The following is a 20747-nucleotide window of genomic DNA, read 5'->3' as shown; positions in this document are numbered from 1 at the left end:
GCACCAGAACTCCCAGCTCTTCAAATAGCGTCATGAGATTGTTCAACTCTTCCTGACTGAGCAGTTTAACATCACAACTGAAAGATAGCGCCTCTGACAATACACATTCCCTCAGAACTGTACTGAAATGTCATTGTAGATTTTGTACTCCAGTCTCAGAAATGACGCTTGAAATGACCACTTGAAATCACAGATGCTAAGGTACAGTAGGAAGTTAATAAAATATCTAAACCTGCAGTACAACTGAAATCTAGGAAAAGTTAAACACTCAAATGTACTGATACCTGCATTGCCATTTCACTACTAATTTTGACATTTTACACTATTGCTTTGATGTGCACCATTCAGAAAGGCAGCCAGGAGAGACAGAAAAAAATCGTGCTCTCTTCCTCACTCCCAATTTCATGAATGGTGAGCAAGAGGAGATGATAGACCATCGTTAATCATTGGTGACACTGGCAATATCGAAAATTTCTTTAGATATTGGAGACTGGAAAAACGTAAAAAGAAACCAATTCATGTTACACAATTTCACAAGGTGCATTCAGACATAACAAGGTTGCAACAAAATCAAATAATGCTGTTAGTTTTGGGATGCAGCTTAAATATGTCCTCAAAACTGTACAAACGCTGCAAAAATTGCTTTCCAGGTCATTTAGCTTTGCCAGAATATCTTATGGGAATAGTACTTTTATACTTCTTACTGTATTGTAAAGTTTCCTATATGCCTAACAAGCTGTTATACTTGACAATTACATGGGAAGTACAGGGTTATGGAAATAAACCATTGTCAGGGACAGTGGAACAGAAATGACAAGTTTCATGTCTATTTTTACCTCCTGTTGTCAATGATTTGTGATCACACTTGTGAACTTTTCAGCGTAGAAACTGCCAGAAGATCTTATGGCATGGTGGTCTATTTCTGGACCAGAGCTCCAGGTTCAAGTCTATTGGCCGCAGAAGATGAGTTTGTAACGTGGTTCAACAGGCTGACAATCAGCTCAGGAATCTTTCCACCATTTCCCACTATTTACCAATGGCAAAAAAGTGTGTGTGTGTGTGAAGATACATTAATCAAAACTGCCAATGTAAACATTTAGAATGGCAGCAAACAGTTAGTGGTGATGTAGTAGCAGCAAGTCAGAAGCTCTTTCCATAACTGTACCTCCCGTGCCAACTATAACAGCTAGAGCCGCCTGCTAAGCATATGGGAAAATATACAATACTTTAAGAAAAAGAGCCGGAGAGTTCCAAAAGTTATTGCAGTTCTGTACGTAAACATGTCAGTTCACTTGCACACAGCAAGATCCTATGAAGAGCGTAACTTTCGGAGCTTTTTCTCCTAACTGCACATGCATAGGTCTGAGGAGCAAAATAGGAAAAACAATACATCTGTTTAGTTGTAGCCAATGTGGTCATGGGTGACACACTTGAAGCTGATGTAATTATTCAAATGCATTAAAGATAAAAACACAGAAGCAACATAAAGATACTTGACTATAGTCCTATCAGATAGAAATTGGATGACTGGCAATGACTGAGGAACAAATGGATTATATTCAAGGTCACAAGACATCAAGGATATTCTAGTAAGGGTCCACTGTAATTCAACCACAAGTTCAGGTATTTTACAAAGTTGCTGAATCCAAGTCATAAAATATTTTTAAAAAGATACATTTGTGTGCAGCATTGCACTTATTATCAAGGCCTTCCAGAATAATATTGGAATGGTTATTATTTTGCAGTCCGAATGCATGGAAACTGATTTAATAATAACTTTCAAAATGGATTTAGACAAATACTTGAAGGGGTAAGATTTGTAAGGGTTGTCGGAAGAGTAGGAAAATAGGACTAATTGGAAAGCTCTTTCAAAGGACTGGTACAGACATGATCGGCCAAATGGTCCCCTTCCTTGCTCCAAAAGTCTACAGTAGATGATTCATTTTTCCATTCTGAAGTCTTTAGGTTAGCTCCAATGCGTTTCAATGTTGAATACACCCACACATGTTATACATCTGGGGGCACCATTTTGGTCATGTTATCTCAGGATTTCCCCATTAATGTGTTAATCTGTGGTACAAGTCAATTGTACCACAACTACAGACCCTGACCACGAGGAGATATTGTACCACCGATTGCTGTCTGCTCCCAGTCCTGAATGGCCACCATGTTAGCTTTCTACTGTGCAAGAGGGGAAGATGATGGAGCCTTGAAAACATTTTACAGATATAATTTCTAAAAATAATTTAACTTGCTTCACTTGAGTCACTATTTCCTACTCCATCCATTCAGATTCAAGGCAAAAGAATTTCTGCCCAGTCTCACAGATTAATCTTTTGGGCCTCTGGGTGAGGCCACACCTACTGATACTTTGTCTACTCAGGCCTCAAAGATTTTGTAGGCTCTTTTTCCCATAACCATGTGGCTGTCTTGATGTCTATGAGTGTTTCCACCTCACTCTTCCAACCCAGTATTCCAGAAACAATTTGCAAGGGTCTCCTACCTGGTGCCCCCTCCCCTCAATCAATGCTAGATACTCCATACAGAACACATCCTAATGACTGGCATTTTACAAATAGGAAGATTAGAACTTCTCCTCTCACCCCTTCTATCCTTTCCCCCTTACATCTGGTGCTTTGATCTCTTATCCCAATGAGTATTTTTCACTTTCTTCCCCAGTTTACCCTTACTAATCCTCTTTTACTCTCCTCCCTCTGCAATGATCTTTAAATCTCCTTTACCATCTACCTGTAACCTCCAACATTACTCCAGCAACCTCCAACTTGCTCAAATTCTTTCCACTCCCCCCTCACTATGTTCCACTCTTTGGCATCCTAATGTTCTCCTAAGCCCACAATGTACCCAATTCAAGAAGACTGTAATGGGTTTGATATTCTGTGTCATGGGAAATTGACCAGCATTTCTAACAAGGTTTGCTTACAACATATAGGCAATATTTGATCTGGACATCTGGACATTACTGACAAGGCTGGTATTTATTGTGCATCCTGAGTGATGCCCACAAATCTGTTTCTAGTAGCACTTCCTTGGGGGTGGAAGGAAATGGTTCTGGTGATGTAACCCTCTCCACAAGGCAAAGGAGTCATTGTTGGTCCCCATTTTCTAGCAGGAACTGGGTGGCCTGCTTGCCATGGTAGGAAATAATCAGCCTTGTTTGCTAATTCAGTATCATGGCCACTGCAAAACTACACCACACATAACCTGAGAAACCAAATGCAAAATATAAATTCTAATTTCATGCTTTCCAAAAAAAACAAGACAGCTGCCAACTTGGGATTTAAAATTGTCCAGAACAAACAAGTTGATTTGCATTTCATATTGAAGATTAATTCCTTTCTCACATAATATGCAAAATTATAAAATTGTGTTAAAACTTTGCAAAAACAAAATGTGTCTAAGAAGCCAGAGGATGGTTGCAGAGGGTTGTTTTCCAAACTGGAGGCCTGTGACCAGTGGTGTGCCTTAGGGATCACCGCTGGCTCCACTGTTATTTGTCATTTATATCAATGATTTGGATGAGAATATAGGAGGCATGGTTAGTAAGTTTGCAGATGACACCAAGATTGGTCACATAGTGGACAGTGAAGAAGATTATCTCAGATTGCAACGGGATCTTGATCAATTGGGCAAGTGGGCTGACGAATGGCGGATGGAGTTTAATTTAGACAAATGCAAGGTGATGCATTTTGGTAGATTGAACCAGGGCAGGACTGAGTCAGTTAGTGGTAGGGTGTTGGGGCAAGTTACAGAACAAAGAGATATAGGGGTACATGTTCATAGCTCCTTGAGAGTGGAATCACAGGTGGACAGAGTGGTGAAGAAGGCATTCAGCATGCTTGATTTCATTGGTCAGAACATTGAATACAAGAGTTGGGATGTCTTGTTGAAGTTGTATAAGACATTGGTACGGTCACACCTGGAATACTGTGTACAGTTATGGTCACCCTATAATAGAAAGGATATTATTAAATTAGAAAGATTGCAGAAAAGTTTTACTAGGATGCTACCAGGAATTGATGGTTCGAGTTATAAGGAGAGGCTGGCTAGACTGGGACTTTTTTCTCTGGAGCGTAGGAGGGTAAGGGGTGATCTTATAGAGGTCTATAAAATATTGAGGGACATAAATCAGCTAAGATAGTCAATATCTTTTCCCAAAGGTAGGGGAGTCTAAAACTAGAGGGCATAGGCTTAAGGTGACAGGGCAGAGATGCAGAAGTGTCCATAGGGACACTTTTTTCACTCAGGGGGTGGTGAGTCTCTGTAACAAGCTGCCAGAGGTGGTAGTAGAGGTGGGTAAAAAGCATTTAGACAGTTACATGGATAAGATGGGTACATAAGAAACATAAGAACATAAGAAATAGGAGCAGGAGTAGGCCATCTAGCCCTTCGAGCCTGCCCCGCCATTCAATAAGATCATGGCTGATCTGTTGTGGCTCAGTTCCACTTTCCCGCCCTCTCCCCATAACCCTTAATCCCCTCTCTTATCAAGAACCCATCAACCCGCTTCTTAAAAATATTTAGCGAGGCAGCCTCCACCACTTCAACGGGCAGAGAATTCCAGAGATTCACCACCCTTTGAGTGAAGAAGTTCCTCCTCAACTCCGTTCTAAACCGCCTCCCCTTTATCTTGAGGCTGTGCCCCCTAGTCCTACTGTCTTTTTTGAGCGGGAAGAGTCTCTCCACCTCTATCCTATCCATCCCATTCATCATCTTATACGTCTCAATGAGATCTCACCTCATTCTTCTAAACTCTAACGAGTACAAGCCTAGTTTATTCAGCCTCTCCTCATAGCTCAATCCCCTCAACTCCGGTATCAGCCTAGTAAACCTCCTCTGCACTCCCTCCAGGGCCAAAATATCCTTGCGCAGGTGCGGCGCCCAAAACTGCACACAGTACTCCAGCTGCGGCCTCACCAATGCCCTATACAGCTGCAGCAAGACCTCCCTACTTTTATATTCAATCCCCCTCGCTATGAAGGCCAGCATCCCATTTGCCTTCCTGACCACCTGCTGCACCTGCAAGCTGGGTTTTTGCGACTCATGCACAAGGACCCCGAGGTCCCTCTGCACCGTCGCCTGCTGCAGTTTTTCGCCACGTAAGTAATAGTCCTTCCTACCATTCTTCCTACCAAAGTGGACCACCTCACACTTGCCAACATTAAATTCCATTTGCCATTTCCTGGCCCATTCGCCCAGCCTATCTAGATCCTTCTGCAGACTCTCCACACCCTCCGCACAATTTGCCTTTCCCCCAATCTTGGTGTCATCAGCAAATTTCGACACCCTGCACTCGGTTCCCTCCTCCAGATCATCTATATAAATGGTAAATGGGCCAAATGCAGGCATTTGGGGCTAGCTTTGGGGTTAAAAAAAAGGGCGGCATGGACAAGTTGGACCGAAGATCCTGCTTCCATTCTTTAAACATCTATGATGCTAAGTCATTTCTAAGGATTTCTATTGAAGGCAAATTAAGCCCAATCTACAATGCATTATGACAGATGAAAGCTCTGAGAGAGGAAAGTTTTCACTATCTGCACATGATGTCAGCATCACGCATGGTCAGCAGGCGGAGAATATTTTGTCAAAACTATGCCAAAACCAGAATATGATCCTAAGCATTATTTAACGTAACTGTGAGCAACTCACAAAGTCTCCTTCAACAGCACATTCAAAATCCAAAACTTCTACCACCAAGGTCAAGGGTAGCAGATGCCTGGGAACACTACCAACTGCAAAATCTCTATCAAGACACATACCATTGTGACTTGGAATTATATTGACATGGCATCATTGTTGCCAGGTCAAAATCCTGATATCCTCTTCCTAATGAGGATTAGGTTCAAGGCAGCACCATGCCACTACCCTTTCAAGGGCAATTAAAGATAGAACAAACAAAGAACAAAGAAAATTACAGCATAGGAAGAGGCCCATTGGCCCTCCAAACCTGCACCGACTATGCTGCCTGACCGAACTAAAACTATCGATCCTTCTGGGGACCATATCCCTTTATTCCCATCCTATTCATGTATTTGTCAAGACACCCCTTAAAAATCACCAACATATCTGCTTCCACTACCTCCCCCGGCAATGAGTTCCAAGCATGCACCACCCTCTATATAAAAAATCTGCTTCGTACATCTGCTTTAAACCTTGCACCTCACACCTTAAATCTGTGCCCCCTAGTAATTGATTCTTCCACCCCGGGAAGAAGCTCTGTTCATGCCTCTCATTATCTCGTTGACTTCTATCAGGGTCGCCCCTCAACCTCTGTCGTTCTAGTGAGAACAAACCAAGTTTCTCCAACCTCTCCTCATAGATAATGCTCTCCATACCAGGCAACATCCTGGTAATTCTTTTGTGTACCCTCTCTAAAGCCTCCGCATCCTTCTTTGATAAGGTACCTCACAAGAGGTTACTGCAGAAGGTCAGAGGACATGGAGTTGGGGGTAGGGTGTTAGCGTGGATAGAGGATTGGTTGTCAAATAGGAGGCAGAGAGTGGGGGTCAATGGGTGCTATTCGGATTGGCGGTTGGTGACTAGTGGGGTGCCCCAGGGGTCGGTGCTGGGGCCTCAGCTATTTACCATTTATATAGATGATCTGGAGGAGGGAACCGAGTGTAGGGTGTCGAAATTTGCTGATGACACCAAGATTGGGGGAAAGGCAAATTGTGCGGAGGGTGTGGAGAGTCTGCAGAAGGATCTAGATAGGCTGGGCGAATGGGCCAGGAAATGGCAAATGGAATTTAATGTTGGCAAGTGTGAGGTGGTCCACTTTGGTAGGAAGAATGGTAGGAAGGACTATTACTTACGGGGCGAAAAACTGCAGCAGGCGACGGTGCAGAGGGACCTCGGGGTCCTTGTGCATGAGTCGCAAAAACCCAGCCTGCAGGTGCAGCAGGTGGTCAGGAAGGCGAATGGGATGCTGGCCTTCATAGCGAGGGGGATTGAATATAAAAGTAGGGAGGTCTTGCTGCAGCTGTATAGGGCATTGGTGAGGCCGCAGCTGGAGTACTGTGTGCAGTTTTGGGCGCCGCACCTGCGCAAGGATATTTTGGCCTTGGAGGGAGTGCAGAGGAGGTTTACTAGGCTGATACCGGAGTTGAGGGGGTTGAGCTATGAGGAGAGGCTGAATAAACTAGGCTTGTACTCGTTAGAGTTTAGAAGAATGAGGGGAGATCTCATTGAGACGTATAAGATGATGAATGGGATGGATAGGATAGAGGTGGAAAGACTCTTCCCGCTCAAAAAAGACAGTAGGACTAGGGGGCACAGCCTCAAGATAAAGGGGGGGCAGTTCAGAACGGAGTTGAGGAGGAACTTCTTCACTCAAAGGGTGGTGAATCTCTGGAATTCTCTGCCCGTTGAAGTGGTGGAGGCTGCCTCGCTAAATATTTTTAAGAAGCGGGTTGATGGGTTTTTGATAAGAGAGGGGATTAAGGGTTATGGGGAGAGGGCGGGAAAGTGGAACTGAGCCACGACAGATCAGCCATGATCTTATTGAATGGCGGGGCAGGCTCGAAGGGCCAGATGGCCTACTCCTGCTCCTATTTCTTATGTTCTTATGTTCTTATGTTCTGGTAGTGTGGCGACCAGAATTGAACACTATATTCCAAGTGCGGCCTCACTGAGGTTGTATAAAGCAGCGACATGACTTGCCAATTTTTAAACACAATGCCCCCGGTCAATGAAGGGAGGCATGTCATATGCCTTCTTGGCTACCTTCTCCACCTACATTGCCACTTTCAGTGACCCTGTGTACCTGTACACCCAGATCCCTTTCCTATCAATACTTTCAAAGGTTCTGCCATTTAATGTATATTTCCTATCTGTATTAGACCTTCCAAAATGCATTACTTCACATTTGTCCAGATTAAACTCCATCTGCCATCTCTCTGCCCAAGTCTCCAACTGATCTGTACCCTACTGTATCCTCTGATGGTTCTCATCGCTATCTGCAAATCCACCAACCTTTGTGTCGTTCGCAAACTTACTAACCAAACCAGTGGGAGGAAACTGCGGGCCCCCAACAGAGATATTTGAATCATGGACAACCACAGGTGAGGTGCCTGAAAATTGGAGGGTAGCAAATGTTGTGCCTTTGTTTAAAAAGGGCTGCAGGGAAAAGCCTGGGAACTACAGACCTGTGAGCCTAATGTCTGTAGTGGATAAGTTGTTAGAAGCTATTCTGAGAGACAGGATCTACAGGCATTTAGAGAGGCAAAGACTGATTAGGGAGAATCAGCATGGCTTTGTGAGTGGAAAGTCATGTCTCACAAATTTGATTGAGTTTTCTGAAGGGGTAACCAAGATGTTAGAGGAGGGTAGTGCAGTCGACATTATCCACATGGACTTTAGCAAGGCCTTTGCAAGGTACCACACGGTAGGTTGTTGCACAAGGTTAAGTCTCACGGTGTCCAGTATGAGGAAGCTAAATGGATACAAAATTGGCTTGCCAACAGATGACAGAAGGTGGTTGTAGACAGTTGTTTTTCAAACTGAAGGCCTGTGGCCAGCGGTGTGCCTCAGGGATTGGTGGTGGGTCCGCTGTTATTTGTTATTTATATTAATGATTTGGATGAAAATTTAGTAGGCATGGTTAGTAAGTTTGCAGATGACACCAAGATTGGTGACATAGTGGACAGCGAAGAAGTTAATCTAGGATTGTAATGGGATCTTGATCAATTGGACCGGTGGGTCGATGAATAACAGATGGCATTTAATTTGGCCTTGGAGGGAGTGCAGAGGAGGTTTACTAGGCTGATACCGGAGTTGAGGGGGTTGAGCTATGAGGAGAGGCTGAATAAACTAGGCTTGTACTCGTTAGAGTTTAGAAGAATGAGGGGAGATCTCATTGAGACGTATAAGATGATGAATGGGATGGATAGGATAGAGGTGGAAAGACTCTTCCCGCTCAAAAAAGACAGTAGGACTAGGGGGCACAGCCTCAAGATAAAGGGGGGGCAGTTCAGAACGGAGTTGAGGAGGAACTTCTTCACTCAAAGGGTGGTGAATCTCTGGAATTCTCTGCCCGTTGAAGTGGTGGAGGCTGCCTCGCTAAATATTTTTAAGAAGCGGGTTGATGGGTTTTTGATAAGAGAGGGGATTAAGGGTTATGGGGAGAGGGCGGGAAAGTGGAACTGAGCCACGACAGATCAGCCATGATCTTATTGAATGGCGGGGCAGGCTCGAAGGGCCAGATGGCCTACTCCTGCTCCTATTTCTTATGTTCTTATGTTCTTATGTTCTTAAACGTGAGATGATACGTTTTGGCAGATTGAATTGGGGCAGGACCTACTCAGTTAATGGTAGGGTGTTAGGGAGAGTAATAGAACAAAGAGATCTAGGGATACAGGTTCATAGCTCCTTGAAAGTGGAGTCAAGATGGATCGGGTGGTGAAGAAGGCAATTGGCATTCTTGATTTCATTGGTCAGAACACTGAATACAGGATTTGGGATGTCTTGTTGAAGTTGTACAAGAAATTGGTAAGGCCACACATAGAATATAGTGTACAGTTCTATTATAGAAAGGATATTATTAAACTAGGAAAAGTATAGAAAAGATTTACTAGGATGCTACCAGGACTTGATGGTTTGAGTTATGAGGAAAGGCTAGATAGATTGGGACTTTTTTCCCCTGGAGCGTAGGAGGCTTAGGTGTGATCTTATAAAGGTCTATAAAATAATGAGAGGCATAGATCAACTAAATAGTCAACATCTTTTCCCAAAGGTAAGGGAGTCTAAAACTAGAGGTTTAAGGTGAGAGGGGAGAGATATAAAAGTGTCCAGAGGGGCAATTTTTTCAGAGTGTCCAGAGGGTGGTGAGTGTCTGGAATGAGCTGCCAGATGTAGTAGTAGAGTCAGGTACAATTTTGTCTTTTAAAAAGCATTTAGACAGTTATATGGGTAAATCGGGTACAGAGGGATACAGAGCAAATGCTGACAATTGGGACTAGCTTAGTGGTTAAAAACTGAGCGGCATGGACGAGTTGGCTGAAGAACCAGTTTCCATGCTGTAAAACTCCATGAATCTATACAGAATAGTGGGGCAGGCTCAAAGGGCCGATTTGCCTACTCTCGCTCCTAATTCCTATGTTCTATGTGAAGATAAAAGGAAAAGGGTCACAGCACTATCTCATAAACAGCAACTAAATTACTGCATAATCTGTTTGAGGAATAAGAACTTTATTTTCAAATAGTTCCATGGGATCCTTTCAGTCCCGTTAAGAGACAGGACCAGTTTAAATCTCTACCTCTGAAAGAATGCACCTCATCCAGCCATACACTGAAGAGAAGTGGCAACCTAAATTTATAAACTTAAATCTCCGAAACAAGGACATAACTTTTGGGTTTGAGTCGCCTTCTGACAATGACGATTTAGGTGAAAGTCAACATAAGCTGCCCCAGACATATGGTACATGGCGAAGTAAACCACTTAAAAAAATGAGACCAGAAGAATCCCCAGAAACATGGGTCAGTTACACCAGCTGTAAAATGCTTACCCAATGGATTCCAGTGAAACTGTGCTGGGAGGGTGGTCAAATCACCACAGATATTCAGTGTCTCGAAGATGAGATATAGTTTATCAGACTGGAGTATAAGTACAAGGGATTATAGTATTTTCACAATGTTTTAAGATAGGAGCATTAGTAATTATGGAAGGATGTAACATAATAGTTACAAAATATCAGACAGGACTGGGAACATAATATGCTCACTTTTTCAGGAGAGATAGTGAAGGCAACACAAATGGTACAGTGATTATGTTGGTAAAGGATTTGATCCCAGTGTTAGAACCTAAGGGATTGCGTTAAAACACAATTCATACCCAGAATTAAGGAGGAGGAAGAGAATTCAGTTTACAATACCTAAATGAAGACAGTGAAAAAGCTTAGAATTGTAAAGGGTACCTGACACAGAGCTAACAATAATATAAAATAACTTAGTCAAGGCTTTTATTAGCACAGATTATAACAGGCAAAGAGGGAATGGAATTGCTGGGGGATTAAGGGGATAGGAAATCTAGATGCAGAAGATAAAGTTACTTAGAATTTTAAAAAAATCATGTGAGCTTTTACAGATATTGGTGAAGAAGGTTAAACATAATGTTGGTTGTGAAGAAACTTTCAGGGATAATAATCTGGAAAAGTAAGGTAGCACAGATTTGTTAAAGACTTAACACATTTGACTAACTTGACTGAGTTCGTCAATGAAGCAATGGAAATGGCTGATGTTGTTTGTATATGCATCACAAAACACGCTTGATAAAGTACCACATAATAGAGCTGCTATTAGGGATTAAAGGGTCAGTGGCACGTGGTTACTAAATTGGCTGAGAGATAAAAATCAGAGAATAGTGGCAAATGGCTGTTTTTCAAACTGGAGTGAAATATGTAGCGTTTGCCCTAGTGATTGTTGGTAGGATTTCCCTTTGATATACACTGGTGACCTGGATTTGGGTACACAAGGCATAATTTCAAAGTCTGCAGGTGACATGTGCAAGGGATTGGGGGAAGTGTATTGAGATGCATAGAAAACTGGTTGGCAAAGAGGAAACAAAGAGTAGGGATTAATGGGTGCTTTTCAAATTGGCAGGCAGTAACTAGTAGGGTGCCACAGGATCAGTGCTATTCACAATATATATGAATGATTTGGATGAGGGAACAAAATGTAACGTCTCAAAGTTTGCAGATGATATCAAGTTGGATGGGAGGATGAACTGTGACAAGGATGCAGGGAACCTTCAGAATGATCTGAACAAGTTTGGTGAGTGGGCAAATCAATGGCAGATACAGTATAATTTGGATAAATGTGAGGTTATTCGCTTTGGAAACAAAAACAAGAAAGATTACTACCTGAATGGCTGTAAATTGGGAGAGGAGAGTGTGCAGCGGGACCTGGGTGCCCTTGTGCACCAGTCGCTGAAGGCAAGCATTCAGGTGCAGCAGGTGATAAATAAGGCAAATGGCATGTTGGCCTTCATTGTGAGAGGTTTTAAGTACAGGAGCAGGGATGTGTTGTTGCAATTATACAAGGCCTGGTGAGGCCACACCTAGAGAATTGTCTACAGTTTTGATCTCCTTTTCTGAGGAAGGATGTTCTTGCTCTCATGGGAGTGCAGCAAAGATTTAGCAAGCTAATTCTGGGGATGGCGGGACTGATGTAGGAGGAGAGATTGACTAGATTAAGATTGTTTTCACTGGAGTTCAGACTAAGGAGCGGGGATCTCATAGAGACTTATAAAGTTCTAACAGGACTAGACAGGGTAGATGCAGGAAGGATATTGCCAATGGTGGGGGAGTCCAGAACCAGGGGTCACAGTCTGGGAAACAGGGTAGACCATTTAGGATGGAGGTTAGAAGACATTTCTTCACCCAAAGAGTGGTGAGCCTATGGAAATCGTTACCAAAAAAAGTAGTTAATGCCAAAACATTGAATGTATTCAAGAGGTGACTGGATCCCATTTGCATTTGGGGCAAATGGGATCAAAGGTTATGGAGAAAAATCAGGATTAGGCTATTGAGTTGGATGATCGGCCATGATCGTAATGAATGGTGGACCGGGTTTGAGGGGCCAAATGGCCTCATCCTGCTCCTATCTTCTATGTTTCTATGACATGAAATTCAGATTGATAAGGGAAGGGGAAACGTTGCCATGGTAGATATCAAAGGAAATCTTTGAGGTGATCATCAAAGGAGCCAGAGGCAACTCAAGGAAAAAAATATATCCAGCAAGTCTGATTATCTGGAACAGAAAGGGTTGTGGAAGCAGATCGATAACTTTCAAGAAGGAATTAGATAAATACTGGGAGGGAAAAATAAATCTTTGGACTGTGAGGCAAGTGGGGAGTGGGACTAACTGAATAGCTCCAGCAAAAAAAATTGGCAAAGATGAGATAGGTAGAGATTAGCCCCCTTCAGCACTACATGATTTTAAATGAAAATGTATGTGAATTAGCGGTAGAGGTAAAGCAGTTATTAGGACTAATGGGGACCAGGAATTTGTTCTGAAAACAGGAACAAACTTGGAGGTGGATTAATTACTCCGCTCTGAGGCTGTACCCTTTGCTTTTGAAAGTCGAAGGGGCGATAGCAGAGGCTTTGACCACAATTTTCAATGCAAATTGTACCGTGAGATTGGAAACTAGCTAACAAAACATCCTTGTTCAAAAAAAAGGAAAAAAATTTAATCCAAAATTTGAGCCTAAATTCATAAGCATTTAGAAACACTTGGGGTTATCAAGAAAAGTCAGCATTCAATTGCTAAATGCTAATGTTTTCAATTTACTATCAACAAAAGTACATGGCACGGTTACATAAATTGTGTAATAATAAATAATTCAGCAGAAGTTGATTAGGTCAATAAAGGACTTGAGGTGGATACAATGTGTTTTCTCAAGATACATAGTCACTATAAAAAAACCTCATTACAAAATGTAGGTGTATGGTGTGGAGGTAGCATTAATTAAAAGTTGGCTGATGGACAGGATTCCACACCAGGACCTCACCTGTATCATTAACAAAGAGACAACCACAATCAGTCTTCCAACTGTTAAAATCTCAGAAAACTAAAGAGATCATAGAACAGCAACAACAAGGGCAGTGGGAAATAGAATTTTCCACCAAGGATAAGGAGCTTTGGCTAGGAATTACTCCACAGGAGAGAAATGGGCTTCTGCCACAGTCTTTCCACAAACTGGACCTGTTATGCTGTCCAGACCACAGATTACATTATCTGGAGGAAACAGGTGGACCAGCTGTTGGTTGGGAGACCAGGTTTGCCAGAATTGAAACATGCTGGGAATCCAGATTCTACAGTACAAAGTGCTGGCCTGAAGCATCCTACTACCCCAACAGACACTGTTGAGGAAAGCAACACTTCATCTACTGAGAGACAACCTCTTGCTCCTATGTTAATGCTGGTTAAATCCACCACCGATGAAATTTTTGATAAGACAAAAACGCCAAGGTTACCACCAACATAAAGAAGAAGATGCCAAAGGTTTGTCACCAACAACTTCAAGAGCGAGACCTCCAGACTGTCTCACTTATGTTCATTTTGACTTGTTGGGGTGATCTATTTAAGGGCAGGTGAATTGTTATAAATTTGTATTAATTCTTGTTGGCTTACTAAGCTCTACTGTATTAATGTATTCACCAGAAATCCCAGCACAGGAAACAGGCAAAGAAGAAGCAGCCATATAACTGAGTACACACCTTTAAATAAAGCTCCATTTTTTAAACTGTCCACTCTCCCTCGTGTCATTCACCAACATACAACATAATAACTGGTGATGGTAATGAGAGGCTATCAATTTAACTGTCATTAAATGACATGAGAAGAGCATTTTGAAGAAATTTATTTACAAGAGTTGCAGGATCATTAATAGCATTATTATGGATAGAGACCGGGATAAATAGCTTTGTCTCTATTTAGGGATATTTGCAAGCATGGCATAAGTGCCCTGAACATTGATTTTCACACTCAGAAGACACAAACCAAAAACAGAGGGAAATGGCAACAGACCCCTATGGGTCGGTGTGCACCAGGAAGATCCATTGCTACAGCAGTTCCACTATAGGCACCAAAATCGAAACAGTAATGTCTAATAATTACATTGTATGTGGCAGTTGTGGAAGAACCTTCCTCTCAGAGGCTGGACTCCATAGCCATCAGCAAAAGTACATCAAAACGAATTTGATTTGCTGCATGTTCATCAACTTAGAAGAAAGAATGCTGACCTTGCTGACTTTTCGGCGAACACCAGATAAGGATTAAAATGGAGGAAGATACAGGGCCATGCAGAAGGCAGACCAGTGGGTTTAATTTGCAAATTCTCTAGCTAACAGTTGAAAGGCATTATTTGATTTGATATAGTGTCACATGTATTAGCACACAGTGAAAAGTATTGTTTCTTGTGCGTTATACAGACAAAGCATACTGTTCATAGGGAAGGAAAGGAGAGAATGCAGAATGTAGTGTTACAGTCATAGCTAGGGTGTAGAGAAAGATCAACTTAATGAGCATGGTTAGAAAGTTTAAAAGAGTTAGAATGAAGTTTTAGAAGCATAGAACGAGAGTAAAAGAATTAGAAGGAATGTTGGGCACAGTTTGCATGAAGTTGCCTCACTCTGGCGCCATCTTGCTAATGCATTAGCAACTGAATGGCCTCATTCTGTCCTATAAACTGTGATTCTTTATTATTAAGAAGAAATTTTAATTCATAAATTACACATTTATATATTTATTTAAAACATCCAGATTAAACAGTCTAATTTGGGTTGAAATAAAAGTAAACTGGAATGAGCTTCTGTTTGTATTTTCCATACTTCAAAACAGTTCATCATGTAAAGTCTGATCATCTTGTACACCAGATTTTAAACCAAATTAATCAGACACAGATAACATAGCTCCATTCAGGAGAATATCTGAGACTTCACTGCAATTATACATCTGTAAGGCACTGGCAACTATTTGGATTGTTAATACCTGTGGGAGATCACTCATAGAGACTTGAAAGAAAACTGATAAACATAAAAGGGATTGCTTCAAAACTGCACATCATCAGCTTGTGTAAAGCTCCCCTGAAACAGAACCATATCAGTGGCAAGAGCAAGCTCCAGGAGTCTGTCAATTACCATCAATTATGAATGATAGTACTACACAAGGGGCAGATTACACAGATGATCTGGAGGAGGGAACTGAGTGTATTGTGTCGAAATTTGCTGATGACACCAAGATTAGTGGAACGGCAAATTGCGTGGAGGGTGTGGAGAGTCTGCAGAAGGATCTAGATAGGCTGGGCAAATGGGCCAGGAACTGGCAAATGGAATTTAATGTTGGCAAGTGCGAGGTGGTCCACTTTGGTAGGAATAATGGTAGGAATGACTATTACTTACGTGGCGAAAAACTGCAGCAGGCGACGGTGCAGAGGGACCTCGGGGTCCTTGTGCATGAGTCGCAAAAACCCAGCTTGCAGGTGCAGCAGGTGGTCAGGAAGGCTAATGGGATGCTGGCCTTCATAGCGAGGGGGATTGAATATAAAAGTAGGGAGGTCTTGCTGCAGCTGTATAGGGCACTGGTGAGGCCACAGCTGGAGTACTGTGTGCAGTTTTGATCGCCGCACTTACGCAAGGATATTTTGACCTTGGAGGGAGTGCAGAGGAGGTTTACTCGGCTGATAACGGAGTTGAGGGGGTTGAGCTATGAGGAGAGGCTGAATAAACTAGGCTTGTACTCGTTAGAGTTTAGAAGAATAAGGGGAGATCTCATTGAGACATATAAGATGATGAATGGGATGGATAGGATAGAGGTGGAGAGACTCTTCCCGCTCAGAAAGGATAGTAGGACTAGGGGGCACAGCCTCAAGATAAAGGGGGGGCGGTTTAGAACGGAGTTGAGGAAGAACTTCTTCACTCAAAGGGTGGTGAATCTCTGGAATTCTCTGCCCGTTGAAGTGGTGGAGGCTGCCTCGCTAAATATTTTTAAGAAGCGGGTTGATGGGTTTTTGATAAGCGAGGGGATTAAGGGTTATGGGGAGAGGGCGGGAAAGTGGAACTGAGCCACGACAGATCAGCCATGATCTTATTGAATGGCGGGGCAGGCTTGAAGGGCTAGATGGCCTACTCCTGCTCCTATTTCTTATGTTCTTATGTTCTTAGAACTTTTGGAACTGCAAAAAAAAATGCTGGAAAGGTAGTAAATGTTATATTCATTCTGCACAAAGTAGTAAAACAGGCAATCTAATGTAGAGTTAGCATGCCCACAGCATGCAAAAACACTCTGATCTTAAAGGCAGAGGTAATACTTCATCTCACTTAAAAAAACAGGAAGTCCCATTGCTCAAACAGGCAATTGGGTGTGTGTTTGACTTCCAACAAGAATGTTGCAAGAGCCCTCTCTCACTGAAACAACATTTATTTCAATTGGCTGGGTACTGTCAGTTGTCAAGTCACACTCCAAGCTGGAGTAATCAAGTGTGCAGTGTAAAAACTAGCCTACTTCCAGCTTTAAAGGTGATGGGCGGAGAAAAAGAGAACTGATTAATGTGACCTAGCTTTTCTGCTTGAACTGAACCATTAGCTGACAGCAAGGAGCATTATCCACAGGGGGCCCTGCAGAACCTCACAGCCTTGATTATCCCACCCTTACAGCTGCACTAAGAAACAGTTTGACAATGATTCAAGTTGGTTGCAAAAGAAATCGCTCATTCGCAGCCTTACATACACTTGAGCTCTTTATTATTACACAACTCATATAACTAGGCTGTGCTCCATTGCATTTTCACTTGTGTAAACAGTAACATCAAAAAAAACAATGTAGATGGATACAGAGAACTTCAGACTCCAAGAATATTTTTCTTGTAACAGAAATTATGAACTCAGCAGGTGGATAGTTTTCAGACAGCAAGTTCCTACTGTTCAAATAACTAGGCCTTAGAGAGGCAACAGTCTAGACCACATGTGAGGCAAGTGTTTGAGACATTGCACAGAACTATTACAGACCAAAATGATCAAATCAGATTTGCTTTGATTGAATTGACCAGCCCAATAAATGCTACTTTCCTCCCCATCCCCTGTCTCATTCCTCGCAAGTTAATAATCATCCAATATAATAATTTCCTTTCCCAAAACTTTTTTAAAAAATGATTATCACTGCTCCTGAACTGCAGCTTGGAGATTCATATTTCTGTCTCAAGTGTGCGTTTGACCAGCATTGGCCAGACTATACTGGGGTGGAGGGAAAGGAAAGGAAATAAGAAAAATGTCTAATGGGTGCCTCCCTCATTTCTGAAGCAGGTTTTACAGTCATGTACTGGCAGTGGGAAAGATCAGAAGGATGGGCCATAAAATATGTTTTCACCTGTAAGGAAGAGCAGAACGAAAAGCCCTTAATATGGAAATAGCCACCACTCACCTTCTCAACTTCAATCTCTTTCACCTAACCACCCCAACCCACATTTCACCTCACCACCACCATCACCATGCTCCTTTTCAACTTAGCCACTTTGTTCTACCAACTACCACTCCTGCAACAAAAGTTTTCCAAAGCCACTTTCCCAGAATTTACCTTCTTGGTAACAAGCCTTCCTTTAGTTAGGCCAGTCAAAATAAGAAAAAGAGAACTGCATTTCTGCAGCATCTTTCACAATCCTTCAGAACATCCCAAAATATTCCAGAACCAATTAATTACTGTTGAAGTGTTGTCACTTCTGTAATGTAGCAATGAACTTGTGTATAGCAAGCTCCCACAAACAGTAATATGATGGTGATTAGATAACTTGTTTTAGTTATGTAGCTAAAGGATAAATATTAGTTAGTGGCCTCTGGCTGCTACAATTAAGTTCCTGCTTTGGAGAGTAACTGGGGGCTAAAATCCAAGTGTGCTTGTGTGTTTCATATCCACCACATCCTCCTGTGTGCTTGAAGTTCAATGAGAGATAAATACAAGACAAAGAACTTTCAGGTTACAAGACAAAGCTGATGAGGAATACAGCTTTAGATGCAAAATTCAATGGCAAAAAGTTATTTCAATATTGTAACAGTAAGAAGATGCTCACAGAGGAAATTGTACAAGAGTTAAAAATGAAAGTGAAGTGCAGACAGCTACATGCTTCAGTGCAGTTCCAAGAGAATGCTACTTTGTTGAAGGTACACACTTTCAGACACAATGTTAAAAGGTAACCATATTTGCCTGATCAAAAAGACATGTGGTACTATTTGAAGAGCATCCGAGCCGACATTCTAAAAAAATTCCAGCAGACAGATTTGCTAATAGGCAAATGTAGTTTTCAAATTCAAGGGTAACAAAAGACACAAATTTGACACCAACAGAACTTTAACAGAACCAAAGATAGTGAGTACAAATACATTAGCAGGACTATGCATGCTAACTACAAATCTATTAAGCTAACATCAGAAAAAAATTAAATCCATCATCAGAAACAAAATGCAAAGAATGTTTTAATGATAGTGTACCTTCAAGTAACTTTTTAAAAAGATCATGTTCTCTGCAGCTCTCATTGTTGCTAAGCTGTCTGTAGAAGTCATTTTATTGCTACTTAAATGGGATTTGTGTGTTTTTACTCTGGGATCTTTTATGACCCTGCATTGTCAGGAGGAAGACCATGTGTTTTTGGATAGTTCTTTCCTTTGTAGTGAATTTAAGGTTGCATTTTTTGTTTGGCTGGCAACAGTTTGAGTTTTAGAAGGGACATCAAACTGAAAAGAAGTATTTCTCTCTCTCTGTGGTTTTGGAAATTCTGCTGGATACCTGAAAGCAACGTTTCTTGCCTTCCTGAAGTAGAAAATCTGCTGTTGGTGGTTCAACCAGAATTGGTCTCTGGTGCTCTGGGAAACTGCTCTGACTCCAAGCTTGTCTATGTTTGTCTCAAGAGAACTGCACATTCATCAAAGGATACACAGTCCCAGTATCACATGAGCATTAGTCTTTGCTATGTTAAACTTGTGGAAAGTGTTTTATTGTCTATGGGAAGTTTTGTTTGGTTGGAACATTTTAGATACATTATCATGGTTGTTTTGTTTATAATTGATAAAACATATTGCTAATTTTATTTCCACACATTAACTATATTCTTAGATAAACCTTGTTTGATAAAAGCTCCCCAGTGGGTCAATTGAATTATACCAGAGATGAAACATATTTTGCTTATCCTAGCCACATTCAAAGTGTAAAACTTGTGATCCAGGCGGGCTTCATAAAACACTTTTGGAGTTTCTGACCTCAATTATGACAATGATAATAACCTAATGGCTTCAAAAAGGGTTGATTTTCTCTAGCTAACCTCAGGCATATTTGAGGCAGCCAGATTTCAAACTGACATGTGGGAAAAACTATAGGGATGTAGTATATCCAGACTTTCAAAAGTCTTTCAACAATCAAAGCTTCCATGTGTTCTTTTGTAGGAAGGTCAGTGGGTATCAAATGCAAGGGATGGATAGATGCCAGTAAGTATTTCTTTGCACAAAGGCTATTGAACAGCTGGAATTGGTTGCCACGGTTAAGGCAGTGACACTGGATTCATTTATGAAACAGCTGGACAGAGTAATGGGAAGACTATAGGGGTCAATTGTGGAAGGAAGGGTGTGATTTTTAAAAATGGATCCAAGAACCTTTCTCAGCTGATCCCAACTTGTGGTTCTGTAAAGCTGCATAAAATATAATAATAATGTGCAAAATATGAAAAGGAAAAGTGAGAAGTGTACTTAGTTTTATGATAAATGAAGATGTTTTGCTAATATAAGTCAAACAAACTGGGCAGACAGAAAAAAAAAGTGCAAGCATTAGCATGAATAAAATCTGCTACTAATCTAGGTTCATTCAGAGGCACAGAAAAGGAGCAGCTTGAATTTTCATTATTTCATGACAAAGTTGGTTACCTACCTTACCGATGCAATAAAACTACTATTCAGCTTCAGTTGAACCAAACTGGGTAAATGAGCACCTGTAAATAGATAGGGCTTACTGTATTAATTCATAATGAGAGAATGTGTCTAAAGTTTTAAAAAGTCACAAGTTTAAAATGGCAAAGATCCATGGCATTCTCTGAATGCCAACATGACTTGGTCACCAGTGAATAAATTGAGCTATTTCTGAGGCCTCCTCCTGAAGTTCATTAAATCAGTCACAGTTACACACATTGAGCCCACATATAATAAGAATAACAAACAATACATTCAGAGAGATTTTGGGATCAATTTCCTTACGAA

General features: G+C 41.6%; 1 protein-coding gene across 1 annotated transcript in view; it reads right to left on the bottom strand.

Moving 5' to 3' along the window:
- Window positions 1-20747, bottom strand: part of lrrc56 (leucine rich repeat containing 56) — a 103629-nt gene that overhangs the window by 58828 nt on the left and 24054 nt on the right. The window contains exon 3 of the mRNA XM_080190094.1: window positions 20422-20482. Coding sequence (XP_080046220.1) covers window positions 20422-20482 — 61 coding nt within the window. The remainder of the gene's footprint in view (window positions 1-20421; window positions 20483-20747) is intronic.

The sequence above is a fragment of the Carcharhinus amblyrhynchos genome, chromosome 6 (genome assembly GCF_965287045.1).
Source record: "Carcharhinus amblyrhynchos chromosome 6, sCarAmb.v2.hapA, whole genome shotgun sequence".
In the NCBI taxonomy this organism is placed as follows: Eukaryota; Metazoa; Chordata; class Chondrichthyes; order Carcharhiniformes; family Carcharhinidae; genus Carcharhinus; species Carcharhinus amblyrhynchos.
This window is presented reverse-complemented; position numbering and strand designations above follow the sequence as displayed.